The 21,380-nt window shown below is 41.3% G+C and overlaps 2 protein-coding genes across 2 annotated transcripts in view; both read right to left on the minus strand.

Moving 5' to 3' along the window:
* Nucleotides 1-804: 804 nt before the first annotated feature.
* C2H3orf38 (chromosome 2 C3orf38 homolog) lies at nt 805-7,009 on the minus strand. Its single transcript, XM_032680912.1, is given in 10 exon segments — nt 805-2,272; nt 2,275-2,328; nt 2,331-2,428; nt 2,430-2,463; nt 2,466-2,503; nt 2,505-2,602; nt 2,604-2,761; nt 2,764-2,803; nt 4,489-4,709; nt 6,807-7,009. Coding segments are annotated over 10 exon segments (909 nt in total). The 5' UTR covers nt 6,940-7,009; the 3' UTR covers nt 805-2,237.
* Nucleotides 7,010-11,035: 4,026 nt separating this feature from the next.
* The window catches only part of ZNF654 (zinc finger protein 654), a 31,953-nt gene continuing 21,608 nt past the window's right edge, over nt 11,036-21,380 (minus strand). Inside the window, 10 exon segments of the mRNA XM_032679786.1 lie at nt 11,036-14,873; nt 15,224-15,352; nt 15,355-15,909; nt 15,912-15,968; nt 15,971-16,345; nt 16,348-17,177; nt 17,179-17,290; nt 17,293-17,542; nt 20,192-20,319; nt 20,322-20,332. Of these exon segments, the coding sequence (XP_032535677.1) occupies nt 14,866-14,873; nt 15,224-15,352; nt 15,355-15,909; nt 15,912-15,968; nt 15,971-16,345; nt 16,348-17,177; nt 17,179-17,290; nt 17,293-17,542; nt 20,192-20,319; nt 20,322-20,332 (2,455 nt within the window). The 3' untranslated portion in view covers nt 11,036-14,865.

Here is a 21,380-nt window from a genome sequence, read left to right on the forward strand (position 1 = left end):
CATCACAGCCCTAGAACACAGGTATCCTGAACGTCACAGCTTGCCTTCACCGAGGGGGTGATACCTTTAAAGCATCCTTTCAGATGCTTAGCAAGGGCTGAGGAACTGCCTTCAGCAAGCAATGAATCTGCCACCAGATGTCACCCACAGGCCATGACGCCTGCTGAGACTTCCCAAGCCTCTGGATTTCCAGCAGACAGGGCAGGGCTGGTTAGAGCGCTGTTATTACCCTCGCAGCTACACCAGGTCGCTCCTTTCCACTGCTGAGCTGAAAATGAGTCTAAAAAAAAGAGGATTCCTTGCAATCAGCTGGTATCACTCCGTATTGCAGGTTTACTTACGTGGCATGCAGGTGTTAACAGAGAGAGAGGGAAAGAGAGAGAGAAAGAGAGAAAGGAAAGGAAGGGAGAAAGGGAGAAAAGGAGAAAGGGAGAAATAAAGGGATAGGAGAGAGAGAAGGAGATAGAGAGAGTGTGTTAACACATCAGCCACAAACCGAAACTCGAAATCTCACTGCAAGTGTGTCATCACTGCACAGAAGGCAGAAGAGCCCTGTGCTGGTGAACACATCACACTCGAAACCTGGTGGTCTGAGTGAAATGCATCCGGAAAAACAGCTGCTGACAACAGTTCCTGTTGATTCCAAGCTGGGAGAGAAACACTACACTTTAACTTCAGATTTCTGCTTTGTTTCCAGAAAATAAAAGAAACTTTCAAACTGCTGTCAGTCTTCAAAAGCAAAATTCTTTGAACACTGAAATACATTGCATGGGCTAAAAGCCAAATCCTATGATTGTTGATATCTTTACTGAAGATATATTATTTATATTTACTATATTTCTCTTTTTACAGAACTTGATTAGCGCAAAGTTCAACACATAAAAGGAAACTCTTCTGAATTTTAAATTTTGATTTTTAATTACTATACATCAGTAGCTGAAGAAGCTGCAGCTCAGCTGCTTTATTGGCAAAGAACATTCCAACACAGTATTTGAACTTTAGCTTAGAAATTATTTTAGAAAATTCTAAGGAGAAAACAAGATCCATACTGCTCATAAAAATCAGTTCTATGCACACCTGAATCTTCTTGTTTCCCCTCACCTACCCATACTTTACCATTTGTCCTCTTTAACAAACGTGGGAAGAGTTCTTTTGGTTTTGTTTCTTATGGGGAATGTTTCCATCTTCACAACATGAATTGCTGAAGCTAGAAAATTAAAGCAAAACTCACAAACAACCCAAATAAGGTGCAGAAAGAGGCATTCCCACTTAGTTTCACCTCTAATTCCTTATAAATATATAAAGTAAAAAAAAATCAAGGTCTATAATTGCAATAATTTCACTTATTGAGTAGTATTTGGATATTTTCTTAGTATGACCTATTGTTGTAACCAGCCAGTGTTAACAAACTGATTTCCAGTCAATGGAATAAAGCAGCTCAGAGTACACAAAATACTTATTTTGAGGAAACATACAAACATCACAACTATTATATAAAGAACTCTGTTATAATTATATATACAATTAACTATCAAAGCATTTGGTTCATAACAGTGCTGCTGCAAGTTATGGAATGAACTATTTGATCCAAGAGAGCCAGTGCCAGAAATGAGTGCCTGGGCAACCATCTCAACCTGTCTGTTTGGGGACACAGAACAACAGTTGTCTGTGTTCATTACGAAGTTGGAACCATAAGGTAAAAGGTAAGGAAGTTATACATCCAAAGGCAAACACAAAAAAGACTTCAACAGTGTTAAATTCCCTGCAATGTCCCATTAAACCACATTCAGAACATAAATGGCAGCTGCCTCCATCCCTCCACTCACAGAATTTTGTCTGCCCTCTCCAAAAGCTTCTTGGGACTTAGATGTCCATTTAGACACCTGCCCATCCCAAATTCCCAAAGTCAATGACTTCCTACTCCATCTCAGGTAAGAGTTTAAACTGGTGTCCTGAAGAGAAGGAATGTGCAGTTCATGAACCCCAGGTCACCTGTTCTACACTCCTGCCAGCCCACAGTGAAATGTAACCATGTTTGTACCAGGATAACCAAACTAACTCCACTCTGCATGTAAAACCTGAAGTAATACTCTGAAATATGTGATAGCTTTTGGAAAGGTGCCCACAGTATCCCCTGTGTTAATACTTTAGACTTCGTATCTCAGTGTGCCACCCAGAAAATCTTACTCGAAAAGGGTGCAAGCATCACCCAGTGTGAAAAAATTTCTGAAAAAATCTCAGAATTTCTGAGGTTCAAACACGGTCAGTTCCTTCCATCATAGAATTCTCTCAGTTGGTTCAGCTCATATGTTATGGAGGGTTTCTCATCTGCATCCCAGGCTCCAGATCGTTCTGTCCGACTATTTTAAGATTCACGAGTTTTATTTTCCAGGTGTTATTCCTGACAGGGCAGCTGATGATCCAAAGATTGCTCAAAGATGCCCAAACAAGTGTCGTCTCTTGCACTGTGCCATCCACTGCCACCAGCACCAAGCCATGAGAGACAGGCATATTTGAGGCCATTGCCATGCAGGTTGGGGTTGAAGAGAAGACATTCCTCCTTCACCAAGGAGAGCAGCCGCAGGCTCACCATGTCCGCACCCAACGTACTAGTTCATGTTCTTTTCCGAAGTGTCATAGCAGAATTTCATTCTGGCATCCTCCCAGAAATGCTGTGGTCCCCATGTATCTTCAGATGTTTACTCCCAAGGGATGTTGAGAGTCAGGAGTTCAAAGTACCACTGACAGAACTGTCCTCCAGACCACCAATGTCATCTTGTGGTGGCTTTCTCCCTCTCCCTGACTCTGCAATCAAGCAAAATTTTTTTCTTAGAACTATTTAGCCTTAAAATGCAAAATTACCACTCAGAACATAAATCATGCACATACTTATTTTGAACATTCTAAGTATTCTTCAAGTGTTTTGTGACAGAGAAAGCTCAAAGTAAAATCTCATTTATTTTTAAGAACATGATTATCTTATATAGAGAACCTAGACACGTTCTTTGAATTAGAAGAGTGCTTCAGTTTTGTCTTGGTCTCCTTATAAAACAAAGAGGAAAATCCTGGTTCTAGTGAAAAGGGGCAGGGGAAGGATTTTCAACAATATCCATGAGACTAGATTCTCATACTGAGACAAAGTTTCTGCTGAATAAAGTGTCCGGGGTTAGTAACTTTTTGTTATCCTTTACGTTTCCAAAAGAATGTTCCAGACCCAACCTAAAAAAGCCAATCTCATATTAAGGCACATGAATTTACTGAAAATTGCTTACAAAATAAGCAATTGTCTTGACAGGTTTCTCCTTTTTCATGTTCCCTTCAGCCTCTTCTTTTTGGTACCTTTTAATTTGGTGAATTGTGTTGGTTTTCTGCATCTGCTGAGAAGCAGCTGATAAGAACAAATAGTATTTATTGAGGAGTTACCTTTTGAATATTCAATCCTAATGCTGACAGAATAATGCCAATTTTCCCTGTGTCAGTGGGATGTGATAACAAAATGCACAACTAATCCAGGAAGAACTGAAACTCAAAACATTAATGTGTTCCAGAACTTTTTCTCCCCACATGATGTACTTAAAATTTAGCCCTTTTTGGTAGTAAGACTGCCCAAAAATCATCCAAAAGATGTTGGTAACTTTAAAAGGCGATGTTTGTATTCCTCACCAAGTTTGTTAACTCCAAAATCTAGTAAGTAATAAATTACCTCTGTTTTAAGTTTTAAGTAATTAACCATGAAAAGTTTGGAGACTTCTATATAGAAACTGCTGTATTTGTTTCACCATCAACTGTAATTAACTCTAATTGTGTTACACCCAAGACAAATAAAATACTGAAAGTTCATCACACCCACCAGGATTTGCTAAATGGCAAAGTTTTGATCTTCAAAATAGCTGGAATTGCCAAAACACATTTAGTTACACTGTGTTAAGTGTTACTAATATCAAAGGAAAACAAAGCACAGGGACCTGGCACTGCTACAAACTTTACAATTCAATGATACATAAATTTGCTAAATCCAGTTGGAGCTGTAACTGCAAAAAGTTATTTGGGAATATCCTCTATTTAGCTTCACAGTACAATTTAAAAAATTAAAAGCCCGGAGAAGACCCTACGCATTAGAGTTCAAATGCACTAATATACTGTGTAAAACGGAGCAGAACGCTGGGCTCTGCAAGTGATACACTGGCACAGACACCTTTAAACGATGTCATTAAAGAAAACTCACAAAAATGAAAAACCCAAACAAAACAAAAAAACACCCCAAACCAAAACAAAAACAAAACCCCCAAACAAACAAAAATAAACAAAACCAAAAACCAAAGAAACAAGAAAACCCCAACCAAACCCAAACCAAGAGTTAAAAAGATCTGGTATCTTCCTAAATGCATCTGAAGGGCCCCATTTTGAAGGTGGATTACAACATTTCCACGGGGCATCCTGCCAAAGCAGAGCTGAGCACCCGCAGGTTTGCCAGAGAGCAGGACTCACCTCTGCATGCGGTTTTGTCTGCCCGGACTCCAAGGCTCGAGCTGAGAGCTGCCCACTCCAGAACTGCCTCACACGGTCAATGAGCAGATGTTTCTCCAAGGAAGGAGGGACTGGAATTCCTTGTGCTGCCAAATACTTAAAGATTATTTCTCTATAGACCTTCCTGCGTCTCAGAAGTTCTTCCACGTTCTGGCTGTAAACCAGAATGGCGTGAATGGCTTCTGCAAGCAAAGAAATGGAAGTTAGCAGGTGCTTCTCTCACAATTAAAACTCAAATTAGACACAGAACACACCCAAAGACTTGCAAACATGTTTGGAAAACAGTGCTGTTTTTACTGAATACTTTTTTGCCTTGTAATCCCTAATTCCAGTATCCATGACTGCTTGGAATTTAGTATGTATTATTTAAGACTGATGAAAAGGATGCAAATTTTTCTTCCAAATATTTTTCTTCTTCAAATATCTTAAGGAGCTTATAATTCTCAAGTGCTTCAAGAAGAGTAACAATTCTTGCACACAATGCACTTCTATATTTAACTTCAACATAAGGTCATTTAACATGAAACCATTGAGGGGTTCCTGCTTTATGTCACCACACAGCCCTTTAGCAAAGGCTGCTCTTGGTTTCCTTCTCCATTTGAGAAGCTCTGGGATATTTCAAAAGAAGGCACCTAGCTTGTCTTCTTAGAAGCAAGATTACACAGCAAAAGAAAATCAGGCTTTTATGGTTCCTCTGAACACAGGATGTGAATCTTACATCCTGCATCAATGGGTAGCTCACAGGATTTGGTCAAAGAACACACTGTTATTCTGAAGAAAATGCAAGTTTTCAAATGTCCCTGAGAACAGAAAATGGACAGAAATGCAGACAGAGAAGTAACCAAGGTAATCTGATTCCTTGTGAAGTTCCTTGAACAAGAGTTCTAGCACCAAAGGTCTCAGTCAGTGGCAGAATTCGGAAACACAACAAACTTAAACTCATTTTTAAAGCAGTTGCAGCAGAGAGTTCTCACCTGCACTGAGGCTGGTACTTAACAAAGGACTTATAAAACCCCTAATCTGAACAAGAAGAAACTAATAGTTAAAGTTTAAAAAAAAAAATCTTGTAAGGTAGCCTACAACCACAGCAAAAACTAGACAAAAAGGCAAGGAACAAGCCTACAGGCAAAAGACCTTTTAAAGAAATAGGTTTGGCAAATCTTACATGTCTCAGTTATATCACATGAAACAAACTCAAGGTTTTGGGATTAATATATTTCAGAGCAACATATTGAGAGCGTTAGGCTTAAAAAACTTAACCTAATAAATAATATAATAAAATAACCTAATAAAATAATAAAACAACTCTTATAAAAAAATAACGGTTATGAAACGAATCTCAGCAAAGCCACGGAGGGTGGTCACAACCGGGAGTGTTCTGTTCTGGGAAGAGCTAAGTTCAGTGTTAGATTTGTGTTTTACCCTTTCAAAACCTGAAAGCAAATGTCATTAACACCAATAGCGAGAGACTCCTGAGCTTTAAATACGTTCTGAAGTGGTACAGCAGGAGCTGTCTGGAGGAGTGGGGGGGTCTAAGGGAGGAAAAAGAAGCGCTGGAAAGCTGAAAAACCTCCTAGTTTAGGGGTTTAGAGATGTAACAAGAACTGACAGTATTTACAACGAAAAAACTACAGAGTTAAGTGATTTAAAGAAGCACCGGGGAGGGGAACTGAGGCAGCCAGCGAGGCAACACCCAGGTACTTTTTAACTTGTCCTGAAGCAGTTTACAAAGCGGTCACTTAGAACTTGGGTGGGGGATTCAGACAGAGAAGACACCGAAGACCACCAAGACCCTCAAGCGACCTTTATAAGGACATGCATATATGCTAATAAGTGTTGGGAATGGTCATGAATACGTAACAGGGAGGCGGGGAAGGAAAAATGAATAACCATGTGATGCTGACAAATAACCTGCAGTGAAAACCTCGCGGAGAAACGATTCGCAGGGCAGCCACCCGGCTGTGCTGCCGTGACCGTGCAGCGCGGCCTGATAAAAGCATTGATTTCTAAAACTTACAAATGGAGCGTTTAAAAGTTAAAAGTTTCCTTTAAGCGCCGCTTTTAGGGCAACACCAGCAGCCACCGCGAGTTCCTCGGCCTGAACGACTCCCAGACCCTCAGCAGCGCAACCCCGGCTCCCAGCGGCGACCCCCGAGCAGACACAGCCCCGCCGGCCGGGCAGGGTGCCCGGAACCCCCCGGGCACCCCCACAACGGGGGCCGAGCCCGGGGCAGGGCCCGGCAGGCGGTTCCCGCTGTGCCCGGAGCCCCCCCGCGCACCTTGCCGGCTCTCCGGGTGCACCATGCGGCTGGTGACGGTGTCGGTGAGCGCCATGAGCTCCTCGGTGCTCAGCAGCTCCAGCAGGGCCCGGCAGCCCGCCCGCTCCCGCTCGCTCAGCCCCGGTCCCGCCATGGCCGCCGCGGCAGCGCCGCCCCGGTGCGACCACGGGCGCCGGGTGGAAATGGCGGCGGGCGGCGAGGTTCCGTGTCGGAGCGTCCGGGCTCCTCATGGCAGCCTGAGGAACCTCAGCGGGCTGTGGCCGCCCCCCCAGCCCGTTATATACGTTATATCTTATGTGCGTGTGAAGGGTTTGTAATGAAACAGCTCTGTAATTAACCGCCCTCCCCTCCCGCCGGCTGGGCGGGGGATTGTCCTGCTCTGCTCTGACCTGGGGCGGCCTCACCTGCGATATTGGGGCGTTTTGGGGCACAGCGATGTGTAAGGAAGATATTGAGCCATCAGTGTCCAAAGGAGGGCAGTAAAGATGGGGAAAGGGCAGCCAGATGAGGGGAGGCTGAGGGCACTTGGTCTGTTCAGCCTGGAGGAGGCTGAGGGGAGACCTCAAGGCACCCACATGAGGGAAGAGAGAGGCAGCTGTGTGACCTGAGCTCTTCGCTCTTGTGACCAGGGACAGGACCCAAGGAAATTGCTTTGTGAAGCTTTATCAGGGGAGGTTTAGGTTGGATATTGGGAAAAGGTTTTTCACCCAGAGGTTGGCTGAACAGGCTCCCCAGGGCAGTGGGCACAGCACCAAGGCTGACAGAGCTCAGGGAGCGTTTGACAACACTCTCAGGCACAGAGTGTGACCCTCGGGGTGGTCCAGGAGTTGGACTCGATGATCCTTGTGGGTCCCTTCCAACTCAGGATGTTCTGTGATGTTATTCTATGATTTCTAGTTTTACTCCCCTCACCCCTCGGGCCAGTGGGACATTGCCAGGAAGCACCTTTCTGACCCTGGGCGCTGGCTCAGGGCACAGGGACAGGGCCCCTCCTCGCAAGCGAAGACGAACACAAAGCAAACCTCCCACAAGTGTTTACTTTAATGACAGTTTCCCATCGTTGATGCAGAGCCCACACACCCAGTCTTGTCAGGGTGTGCCTGGAGTTGGAGGACTCCTACAAACAAGGCTTCCAGCAGGATCCAGCTGTGCGCCAGATCCTCGGGAATGGCTCAGTGTGCCTGCTGGGTCCAGGCAGCTGCTCGTGGTGGAAACAGCCTTTGGAAGTCAACTGAGAAGCTTCAAGATTCTGTGGTGGTTGCTGGACCAACTTGTTTTTGAATATCTGAGATGCAGCCCCTGTGGCATCGAGCAAATCATCCACTTGTGACTGAGGGAGCCGTGGGACCCCTTAAGAACTAATGCCAAGCAAGGAATACACGTCCCCAGGAGTGGGAAATCTGACAGCACATGCCTAATTAAGTTCTATAAGTCAAAGTTGCTTTTTTTTACCACATGCAAGGCCTCAGCCTTGTGCTGCTCCTCCACTTGGCAGTATTTTCTCTGCCAGGGGCAGAAAAACCAGTGATGGTCACTTTATGAGTGAGAGAGGAAAAGGAAAATGAGGAAAGATGAACAAAAAAAGGGGAAAGAAGGCAGCAGGAGCTTCAGTTGTGCCAATAAAAATTAAGAGGCAATGAGTACTTGATGTCGGTGTGGCAAAAAAAGGAGCCCTCTCATCAACCCCATGTTTTAATATGGGTGTGTAAGGAGGCCACATTTTGGTGCTAAAGCTGCCTGTGATTTCAAAACCAGGAAGACTTACATTCTGTAAAGACACACAGACCATCACCTGCAGATTCAAGTTAAAATTACTGATGATGCTATTGCACAAACCACCAAACTGGTCACTGTGGTGGGCTCTGTTCAGATCTGTAGTAACAAATGCCTGCCCTCAAGATCATGTAAACCTAAGACAGAACACTTACATGAACAGAGAACACATTCCTACCCCCCATACTATCCATATGCTTTACATGCTTGTGTCCTCCTTGAAATCTAAAAACAGTCCCTGCAGATCTCCAGGTTCATCAAAAGGAAAACCAACACACATCCAGCCTGAGGAACAGCTGCTCTCTTGAGCTGGAGCAATGAATTCCAAATAAACCAGAAACAGCTGACCCAATTTTGCCCATGAATTGCAAGTCCTACATTCAGATAAAAACTGAGTCCTAAAGCATCTGGAAAGACTGAACATAATAATGCTTATTGTCTGCTGGGCCAAATTACATTCCATACATCCAGTTACTTGCACCCTCTTCATGTACAAGACAGACCTTCCATCACAACATGTAGTGCATCATTCTGCTTATCTGTGGAGCTTACAGAGCAAAATCCTCAAAAATGGGACTACCTACGTCACCATGTTAATTTAGCTGTTGAAATTCTGAATTTATCATCCTGCAAACTAAAAATTAGAAAATGCATCTGAGAAATATAAATTCGTTTTGCTTGTATTTGAACAAACCTTTTTAGATTTGCAGCTTTCAAGGGAATAATATCTTGTTTTAAATCAAGGCCAGCCCTTTCAGCAGGATTATACATGCACCTTGCAAGTGCTTCCCCTTTGGAGGTGGTGGTGGGAGAAAGGGAATTATTTCAGAAGTAGGGGTTTTTTCCTTTCTCACAAGTCAGAATTCCCTACAGTTTTTATACAAACTTTTAATTGACTTGAGCATTGAGCAGGAATTTAAACTAGCATTCCTAAAGGGGAAGAAACAGGAAAATTATTAGCCTACATGAACCTAAAGGTGAATAGAACTCTTGGAATATTAAACTGCTGTCTTAATTCAAGGAGTCATTACAAGGTATCCTCTTGACCCACCAGATTTTTGTTATATTTTCTCTCCCCTGTTCAGTTGAGCAGGGGCATGACAGAGCAGCTTTGGTGTCCAGTCATGGTCAAATCACCACAATTCCTTCAAACACTAAGCAAAATAAATAAGAAATTACAATACAAGCAAACACATAATAAATTTTAGTGCCATCTGCAGAAGCAGCTGTTTTGTAGGTGGGCAGAGTCATAAACTATATCAATGTAAAGGATATTTACATACTTAAAATGACACTGGCTACTGCATTAACTGACTCTACCACTGCAATCCTACACTAAATTTTTCAGCAAGTTAGCTTACAATAATAATGTTGGTTATGCTGAGAGCCAAAGGTGACATGTATGGCCTGAAATACATAAATAATAATACTGTCAAAATAGACAACAGCAGGTAGTAACCATATGATGGACATTCAGTCTCACTGTACCTCCCACTCAACTACATTTCACAACCTTTATCTCTATTTATATAAATATACTTACAAATTGATATTTATGTATTTTATACCTGTCATAATTGATGGTTATTTTTTCCTACATAATTCTAAAAACAGTTCCCAATGATCTTTTCAACTTCCCAACATACAAAATTCAGTATGTACAAAGTTACCTGCATACTCAAGAACCTCAGTCGGCCTTTGTCTTAAACTAAGAGTATTTCAAGCCCCCTTGAGCACCTCTTTGGTCTTTTGAGGTCTACCTAGTTCTCAGATGCCTCCTTGACCCAGGCACCTCAACGTCCCCTTGGGCTCAAAGCTCAATATTTAGTCCTCACAATCCAGCTGTGTAACCGGAAACTCAAAGAACATTAAGAATTTACAGGACTGCAATAATTCTAAATAAACCAGCGTTTCAGATTAAAGTATTGAACTTCCAGAAGCAAAATCAAAAAAAAGCAACTCACTGTCTTTATCTCTGGACTACACCATTCAATCAAGGGGACCAAACAAGCAGTGAAAAACAAGTGTATCACACAGGGCTATCCTCTTGGCAGCATTATCAGAGACAAACTAAGTTCATGAAGTGCAAAAACGAGGTACAGCTCCATATATTATTGCCTTCCAAGAGGTTTAGGGCAGCATTTTGTACTTGTACGATTTTATGATGAAGACAATTAACCAGAAGCAGAGGGACCTTAAAACAGCTGCATCCAGACTTGTCTGTGGCCCCAAGTTTGGGGTTTGAGCCCTAAGAAATCACTTTAGCAGTTAAATGCCCCTCCACCACCCCTATTTGAAGCTTAGCTTATCAAATGCAAATATCCACACCTCTGGACCATCAAGACCTGGCATCCTCACACAGGTGCCAGGCAACTCTCCCATACCAAACACAACACAGCAGCTATGAAGGTTGAGCAGCATTTTCAGAGGGATTCTCCAAAGACAAGATCAATTTCTATCAACAACAAAGACAATGTTTTATTGAACAAATCTATGTACAGTACAAAAGGTTTTTAAAATGAAACACTACTGTAGATTTATTGCAGTTTGATGGCTCAGTTTTAATTTGTACTCTTATATAAAATGCAAAGTAAAATAATTTAACATTCAACAAGGAAGCACAAATTTCCTTTCTTGCTGAACCTGTAACAGCTTTTACAAATTAAGAGTCCCAAAATGCATACACTGCATTTATCAGAAAGGTGTTATACAGTACCAAATAAATTAAGAAAATAGTAACACTACCACCCTCTTGGGTCTTTTGTCCATAGCACTGGTGTTAAACAATAAAAGAAATGAGTACAGCTGAACCTTCAATGTGATATTAAAATCACAAAGTTAATGTTATAAATTATCCAAACTATACAATTTATATAATTTTAATGAATATGGCTAAATAACCAAAGTACCAGTGACCTTCCCCACAGATATCACCACTTTCAACCTACTTTCAGTATTCCTTTTTTTATGAAAGGTGCCCACCAAAATGGCAACTCTTTGAAATAGAACTTCCATGACCTTTAAAGTGAAACATGATCGGATTAGAGAAGAGTCTTAAAAGGAAAGTCCAAATCCAAGTTGCAGCCAACTGGAGGAATGTTGGTGGAACACAATATCCACAACAAATGCACAAACCTTTGATCCAACAAAGCTCCCAAGCTCATGTGTAACTTCAGGCAGCGTTAAGGGAGTTGCAGGCTTACATTACACATGGATTTTAGTATTTATTGAATCAAAGTGATACATCTGAAGGATTTCCAATTATATCATACAATGCTTCTTAATGCCTGGAAAAAACCAGCTTTCAGATCTAGATCTGTAACCTTTGTCAGCCCTAGAAGTTGCAGGCTTAGTACAGGGTAATACTCAACATACTAAAGAATCCTTAAAAGCATGGAGAATTATCCCACACACAGTACACAAGTATCCTTTCCTTCTGATTCAAGTTGCTTAATACTGCAACTATCTGAGAATACCAACAGGTATCAGAGAGGAGCTTAAGAAAATGCAATGTCTTCTGAAGTAAAAATCATGACTTAAAAATGTGACCACCCACTTGCTACCTTAGGTCAATTTAATTTACACTTACCATATTTCTGGTAAGTGTTTGGGTTTTTGCTAATTTTCACCTACAGAAGAATTCATATTTCCTGTTCTCCAGAGTGTATCTACTGAACACGTGACATCAACAAATGGTGGTGTCCAAGAAAAGCATCTTGAACAAAAATGAGTTTAATGCAGGTACAAAAAATTATGGTCACAGTTTATGCATGTACACAGATGCATTTATCTACACACTTAAAACCAAGAAAATACAAGTCTCAATCATGATTTAAAGCATCTTTCAAACACATGAGCTCCAGGAAAAAGGCAAAAAAAGCACCAAAGATTAAAGTACATTTGAAAAGATTTTACATAAACATTTTTGTCATATCTACTGACTCGGTTTTTCAGATTTTTAGAACTGTAATACTTTAAAAATTAACCTTTTTTCCCCCCAAAATATATTTAGGCAAATTTAACTAGATTAACAAAGTTAAGCAAAGAAAGGGAGCCTGGGAACATTCAACATGAAAACTGGGTCCTTAAAAATTAGTTGGTAACTTAAAAGCAAAAAAGGTCAAAGTGCATTTGTCTGATAAGGACCTCTTTAAATTTAAAACAAACTTTTAATGTATTTATATATGTAAATATATATATTGTGTGTATATACGTATATATAATGAATGATGCATTTAAATCAGGTTTTTTGCAAACTGCAAAAAAAATTTCTTTGGTGCCTCGAATGTCATACAAATCTCTGAAAGTGGGCCATGGTCGGTATTGATGTAATGCACCATACCTGTGATCATAATTTTATAACCTTTTCTGTAAATCCAACTCAAAGTTAGGCAAAAATTTCCTAGAGTTCAAGAGTAAGATTTTGAATTTGCATTCTTTTTACCCTCCCCGGAGGGGAAAACAAAGCAGAAGGAATGCAAATCTGTTTACTTTCACAGAGGATTATTAGCAGAGGCATTGCTGAGCTATGAGTTTAGTTCCAGAACTACTTCACAGCCTATCTTACAACACCCTTGGCTTTACAAGTGTGAGCCATTGCTACAGTGAACAGGCTGTATGCACCTCTTGATTTTTTATGCGTTAGTTTTTCCATATCTGTTGATTTAAGCCCTACACACACTGCGATGACCTATTCCATAAATAAATCAGCTGAGTGGGAGCAGTTGGGCTTTGCCATCCCACATTTCTGTGAAGAGACTCCATCCCTGAACACCACTATCACAACTATCCCTCCCCTGCCTACAATCACATTAAAAATTTACCCGCATAGAACAGGATCCCAAATAAAAACTTGTCAGGTGGCAAGACAGTGTGAGATAAATGAGAGGAGAAATTAGCACAGTAATTGGGCAATGTGTGTGTTTGCCACACCTCTGCCTGGGCGGAAAGACCAAAAACTACAAGGGCATCCTTTTGGTTCCCAAATGTTCTCTATTTCAGTGTTACACATAGAGCTGAAAGACTCACACTTCATGTCTTCACATTCTGATTGTTTCTATGAACAGTGACTTCAAATAAAGTGCTTAACATTCCAGTAACTCCTTCACCAACTGCTGGGAAAGGCTCTTTTCAGGGGATGCTACTAAATAAAGTTACAATGTGTCTTAAAGAGATTGAATCCAAACTATTTTCTCCCTTCCTCTAGACAGTAAATAAGTAGTTACAGTACGAGTTGTGGCCTACCACCATTTATCACACATGTAAAACAGGCTCTTCCTGATCTTTTTTCCCCTCCAACCTCTGCTCTGCTTTTGTCTGCCTTCTCAAATTCTTTTCAGTTACACCAACAGCTGAGGGACCTCTGTATTTGCATAATAATAACTCTGCTCTGTAATGCAAGTTTAACCTCCTCAACATTCTGCATTTGTTTCAATCAGTTCCTGTTAAAATCCACATGGATCTGTGCAGGTACTGCTTGGATTGGCCTCCCCACGCCTACACAGATGTTTCACAGGACATTCTTTACCTACACCTTCACCTTATCCTTGCAAAGGGCTTCTCTTGCATTGCATCTGATTTCCATTGTGTTTAAGTTTTATATCACATCAACTCACTTTTCCTTGCATGTGCTGTATTTCGAGTTTTTGGCTATTCAGCATTCCATCTATCTTAAGATTTCTTTCCACATTCTCTTTGGATTCTGAGTATAAGTTTATTAATGAGCTCCATGCTTTTGAGCAGGACTTTTAATGGACTTGCTTTTAATGGACTCACACACTTGAGCTTTGAAAAAAGAATGCATGGTTCCTCTATGCATTTCTTATCCATAGTATAATAATTAACACCTTCTGGAATGATTCCTTCCCAGCTGTGTGGACAGACACTCCTTTAATGACACAAACTAAAGCAGCTTTCAGAATTGGCTGGTTTTCCACAAGGCAATTAACATCTCTGCTTTCTCTGCCTGCCTTATTTTCCTTAAACCATCCTGCTAGAAAGGCTGTGCCATTCACCTTCAATCATCTATTTGGAATGAACATGGCTTTTCAGAGGACTGGTACTTTGGGGATTTTGTAGCAACACTTCTGGACTCAAGACCTGCAGAGCTCCTATCACTCCTCTGTGAGTTTTGTCTAGAAAATGTGCTTTGTCTTTATCAAGGTCATGTTTCTCTCTAGTATTTGAGACTGCTTCATGTTTAAGGCCACTGGGAAACGAACTGATGCTTCTTCATGTAGTGTTCCTTACACCACTCCTTATCTGATACTTTCCTCCTAACATTGAATCAGGCACCTGTAAAAGAGAATGCATTGGACGTCAAAAAGTAACTCATTCTTTAATACAGAACACTGCTTATGCTTTTCAACATGTTTAGTTTCAAACATGCAAGGAAAGTCAGACTGAATTACTCCTTCTGTTTGAGGAGAAGGCTTTTCCATCAGAGTTGCTTACAAATTCTCATCACCTCTTTCTTGTTCTAAGCAGTATTTAAAAGCCATTTAAAAGCGCAATTAGCCAAGTATTCTGATTTAGTTGTCTAAGTTCTAGCATATCTATTCCATCAGGCTATCTGATTTCAAAGACCATTTTCTGATTGGTGTTTACCCCCAAAGAAACCAACCCAGAAGGACTGTAGGACTTACTTTCATCATCTGAATCGAATCCAAAGAGCGTCTGACACTTCTTTTGTGCAAGGTGAGCCTCAAGTGCTTCTGAATTACAGTAGATGGTCAAGCAGTTGCCACATCTAAATCTTTCTGTTGTTTTGCTACAATTTTATCTTGTTCAGAGTAAGCATCTACTTCCTCGGCCAAAATTTTTCTCCGTTTTGGCATGCTAATGTAACGTTCGTCAAGGTAACTCGGAGGCAATGGTCTGACATAGGGTTTTGTTAAGATGACACCATATGAAGTAGTCTCTGTTGTCTGATTTGGTTTAGAAGGTACTTGTGAGGCAGCAGCAGCAGCATTATTATTTTGTGGTGCATCATGACAATTCTGTAAAACTGGTAACACTGACCCATTTTCTGTCCTTGTTTCATCTGCCACTCTGTCCAAAGGTGTCTGTGATGACTTGGATGACGTCTGATGTGGGTCACTGTGCCCATTGATTAGTTGGTCACTAACAACATTACAGTTTTCAGAATTTGGCTGTAACACAGGTGTCTTTTGGTCTATGGAACCTAAAATGGTAGCACTACCCTCAGATGAACTTTCATTCCCATTGTGAATTACATTATTTGTTTTCTTTTCTACACTTTGAATATATGTCTTTGGTTCTGTAGAATCTTTCCTTGACTTCCAAGTTGGAATTGGTAAATCTACAGTTTCTTTTCATTAACAGATTCATCATCATCCTGGAAACTACAAAGTTCTAAAGGATCATCTGAAGAATCTTTTCACTTGCATCTTCCAAACATTCTGGGGTTTTATTTAAATAATGCTGAGCCTCATGTTCATACAGCAAAGGGAGCTCCTCAAATAGCTCACAGCAGTCTGAAAAATTGCACTGAGCTTTAAACACACTATGACTTTTTGTATGTTCTGCAAGCTCAGCTGACAGCTTAAATCTCTGATTACAATTAAAGTGTAAACAAAAGTAAACATTTGGATACACATGTCTCTTTAGGTGGTCTATAAAATGTTGAGAATCAGCAAATTTTCTCTGGCAGAACCGACACTTTCCTTTATTCCATTTCATTATATGTTGCTGCACCTTCAGATCAGTTGGATGACTTTTCCTTGCATGTTTATTGAGGAACCTTATCTTTTAAACACTCTAGCACAACCATTAGCAGGGCACTTAAAGGTTCCTTCCTCATCCAATGCATCGAGGTCTTTTTGAGGGCAAAAGGCCCCATTCACTTTATGCAGAACAGGTGACTCTTTACTGGAGTTCTCATCATCTTCAGGCAAACTCTCTGTACTTAAAGCATCAGGAACATTATTAAAACAGCTGTCACTACTATTTTCAGTAGCATCATCCTGGTCACTTAGATGGTTTTCCACCACATCAAAAACCTGTTCTGCATTCTCATCCTCCTCTTGGACCACTTGCTCAGCACTTGGAGCTATTGCAGCCGCTGGTTCAGTATCTTTGGAACCATCGGAATTCCCATTTTCAAGAGAGAGAGAAACATCAGAACATCCTACTTCCTTAAGAGCAGGAGCCTGCTGGCCAGCCTCAAGAACTGCAGCAAGATGTTGCCTTTCTATCTTCCTGACATGATTCCTCAAGTGCTTCAGCATCAGTCCCTTTTGCCTGAACTTTCTGGTGCAAAGTACACAGGAAAAACTGCCCTTTTTCTGGTGAACTTGTGCATGTTTCACGATGTGATCACCGAGAAATTCCTTGTTGCACAGCACACAGCAGTGCCTGGGTTCACTCGCACTCAACATTTTAGATGCCTCCAGAGCTTCATGGTTCTTTTTGGTATTACCTTTGGACCGTGCTCCAGAGCAGTTTCCAGGGTCGAGCTCCCCATTGCTCACATCAGTCAAACAGACACATTCCTCACTCAGAGCCCTGTACTCTGCTATTTTCTCTGGATTTGCAGTCGAGTTTTCCAGTGTACTTTCACTTAAGCCATCCAAGGCTTATCCCCCAACAACGCCAACAATTCTGCTTGATCATCAAGAAATTCCAAAACTCAGGATCAAAAAACAAACCCTTTTTCAAAATGGGAAGCAGTTCAAAACGCACACGGTTTGAACAGAACTAGTGCACTCATTGTATTCTTCATCGGCACATTTATATAAATGTTCAACAGTGTAGTAAGATTCCAAGGTGCGCTCCAGAAAAAAGATGGAAAGAGCACAAATTCGGAGGATCTCCAAGTCATTTGGCAGAAAATGAGCAATTGCTTTATAAATAAGACTTTTCATGTTGGGATCTTCACGGAGGTCCAGCTGTAGGGCACATCCACATATCTCAACACAGATCTGAAGACCATCCTCACCAACCTGCAGAAAGGAAATTACCGAATTATAAAGTATAGCTGTTTCCTGATGGGCTTACAGAAATCTACAGCTTGAAAGTAAAATAAAAAATATCAGACCCACAGGAAAGAAAAAAAAAAAACCCAAAACACAAGTAGTATAAACAGTGCCCGAACATCAACACCACATGTATTTATATTCATCTACTTGTAAAACAGAAGTTCAGAAAAGCATCCTGCTAGTAAACTTTACCTAAAGGCACAGACATTTTTAATATTGCTCAAACAAGACTATAAATACAGATACAAAAACTTTTGGGCCATGCAGTTCTATAGTTAAAGACAACTAATTATTTGGGGATATAAACCAAAACTGCAAAAAATCTGATATAAAATATAATACAAATATCCGATCTCTGAGTATCTCCTGTCTGCCTCTTCCTTGCCGAGGCTGTTCTACACTATAACACAGTTACTCTATATTTGACCTTGTTCTAACTCATTTAGCTGCATTGCATAAAAATGAGGGTAATACAGCTTGCAATTTTGAACAAAAACCACCAGGGAAACCATAACAACTCATGGCCAAATAATCTAAAAGGCTTGAATTTTCAGAATTCCTATTCCACACTTCAGGCTGGGGGCACTGTCATGAAATTGTAACTCAGAGGGACAATCAGAAACATACTGCCCAAAAGGCAGCAAATTAAAGCCAAAAGAGTTTCAGGGAGCTGAGAAATAATTAATACCTTCTATATATAAATGTTTGTTAACAAATGTAGACAATGCTCCATATGTAGTGGGTTATTAAAAAATAAGACTATTCAGATGCAAATAGAAGTTATTAATACCATCACAAGCATTTTAGAATACAAATCAGGATGAAATCTTAAACAGCAGCAAACTACTGCATTTCGATCTGTACAGCAGCTCCACGAAAAATAATTTACAGTTTATTTAGGGCATAAAATAGGAAGGAGCTCTGTTAAATCAGGTTAATGATAAATAACATTTGTTGGGAAACAACTCACATACCCGTGTGCTTTTGATTACAAACTCTCCAGCCCACAGCTGGATAAACACATCGTGTGGTGGGTGAGCAACTGGCTCAGGGCTTGAGCACAGTGACTGGGGTGACATCGGATTGTGACCTGTCACTAGGGGAGTTCCACAGGACTCCATCTTGGGCCCTGTGCTCTCCAACATCTTCATAAATTACTTGGAACCAGGACTGGAAGGGACACTAAGCAAGTCTGCAGATGACCTCAAACTGGGAGGAGCTGTTGAACTCACCAGGGGGCCCTGCAGGGAGACCTGGACAGATCCCAGGGCTGGGAATCACCAACCATGGAAAGTTCAACAAGGGGAAGGGCTGGATTGTGCCCTTGGGATGGGACAACCCTGGATGGATGGACAGACTGGGGAAATGAGAAGCTGGAAAGCAGTGCAAGAAAAGGGTCCTGGGGGTCCTGGTAAGTGGCCACTTGGCCATGAGTCAGCAGTGCCCTGGCAGCCAGGAGTGACATCCCTGTCCTGGGGGGCACCAGGGATGTCACTCCTGCTCTGCTCTGGCCTGGGGCGGCCTCTCCTGCAATATTGGGGCAGTTTGGGGGGACACAATGTAAGGAGGGTATTGAGCCATTAGAGAGTGTCCAAAGGGGCAACGAGGATGGGGAAGGGCCCTGGGGGGAAGCCATGTGAGGACACTGAGGGCACTTGCTGGTTCAGCTGGAGGAGACTGAGGGGAGAGCTCACTGCAGTTACAACTTCCTGGGCAGGGGCAGAGGAGGGGCAGGGACTGAGCTCTGCTCTGGGGGGACCAGGGACAGGACCCCAGGGAATGGCTGGAACTGTGCCAGGGGAGGGTCAGGTTGGATCTCAGGAAAAGGTTCTTCCCCCAGAGGGTGGTTGGGCACTGACCAGGCTCCCCAGGGCAGTGGGCACAGCCCCAAGGCTGCCAGAGCTCCAGGAGGGTTTGGATGATCCTCTGGGGCTCCCACAGGGTGGGACTCTGGGGACGGGCCTGTGCAGGGCTGAGGGTTGAACTCGATGGTCCTTGTGGGTCCCTTCCACCTCAGCCCATTCTGTGATTCTGTGACATCTTTTGCAGATGTTTGTACAGGGCAGTACAAGACTAACATCTGAAGCACGAAATACTGTGCAATTTTCTGAAGCAAAATAATGTCTTCTCCTGTACTATTCTAGCCCTTCCTTTATGATATATTAAGCACTTTTTCAGATTTGATTAGAACTGCTAAAAGGATTCAGAATTTAGCAAGGATGAAGGGTGGATACAATTACACAAGTCCTATTTCCTTGAGAAGCCAGGCTGAACCCCCCCTCCCCCAACCAATAAATTGTTCAGATCTATTCATATACTTATTACTAATTTCCACATTTATTTATAGAGGATGACTTTCCTCAAACTTACTGCAGAAAAAGAAAAGCTCAGAATTCAGTAAAAATAAAACCTTAAAAACACAACTAATCAAGAGTAATCATAATATTGATGCATATTCTGGAACTTGACAAAATTTTTAAGTTAATAGTGTCCTTCCCTATCCCCTGTTTTTAACTTTCCATAAAAAACTGGTCATTATACAATATAAACATCACTTCTCTTTAACTAGTTACAAAACGAATGGTGGCTGAGGTAAAAACAAACAGAACTTACTTCATCCTTAATGACTTTCATGAAAGGGAAAATGACTCTGATATTTGTAGCAATTCTTAGGAGCTGGTAGCAGTGGTCAACAAATACTTGTTTTGAAGGGTTAGATTTAAGCTGCAGTTTACTCCAATGAAGATCAGGTCCCTATTAAGTATAGAATAAAATATTCCAATTAGATTGAGTTTTTAGAACTCTATCACTAAGCATGATGCATTACTAAAGACAATTATTTGCATGTTCTGTGACTAAAATCATATTTGAGGGCTTAATACCAATCTAATTAACATCACAACGTGCACAATGAAAAATGCAACTTAATTACTTTGTTAAAGCATTCAGGTATCTCCTATCACTGAGCCAATTAAATAGTCAACAAAATATTAACATATTCAGCTTAGTTTATAGAGAGAACTGCACAATAAAATCAGATGGTACAGATATAACCCTTAACATCACAGGCAGTAAACATCAAGCTCTGTGTGTTCTCAGGATTAAAGTACTTTCAGTGCAAGGATGAAGAGTCCTTCAGGAAAAGAAGGTTTTGAATGTGGAAAGTGGAAGCATTGTAGAAAGGTAACTTCTGCTATGATCCAGTGACAGGAATAGTGACATTCTCCAGTTATGTGCATTACAACACAACTTTCTGCCAATAGCAATTATATGACGGTATCAGGCTCTACAGCTATTCCTGTATCTCTGGGATCTTCAGTCAAATAACATTCCTGCCTGAGACAAGGAAAGCCAAGAACAGGCTGCTGGGCTCTGCAGCAGAGCTGCTACACAGGTCATGTGCTCAGCCTGTAAAATAGAGCTAACTGAAATGTACAGCCTGTAAATTCTACACACTTTAATTCAGAGACTCAGAAAGGCAACTGGACTTAACTTTTAGTGATAAGATTTGCCAGCACAAAGATTTCACACAGGAGAAGATGAATTAGGACTGTTTAGGAAGAAATCCCACCTCAACATTACAATGAAAACAGGACTGACTTCCATTTTCTGAAAGAAGACACTTTTCTATTCCACCAGTGTCCTCCCTCAGAAAACAAATGTAATTACTGACAAAATATCTGGTTGATCTTCCGGAGTCTCCAGTCTGTGCCAGCTACAAATGAAACCTTTCAGGATTAAGCTTCTCTTAGTAAGGTCAGTGCCTGAATGAAGGGAAGTGATGGAACTGCCTATGACAAAA

This window comes from Chiroxiphia lanceolata, chromosome 2, assembly GCF_009829145.1.
Source record: "Chiroxiphia lanceolata isolate bChiLan1 chromosome 2, bChiLan1.pri, whole genome shotgun sequence".
Taxonomy (NCBI): domain Eukaryota; kingdom Metazoa; phylum Chordata; class Aves; order Passeriformes; family Pipridae; genus Chiroxiphia; species Chiroxiphia lanceolata.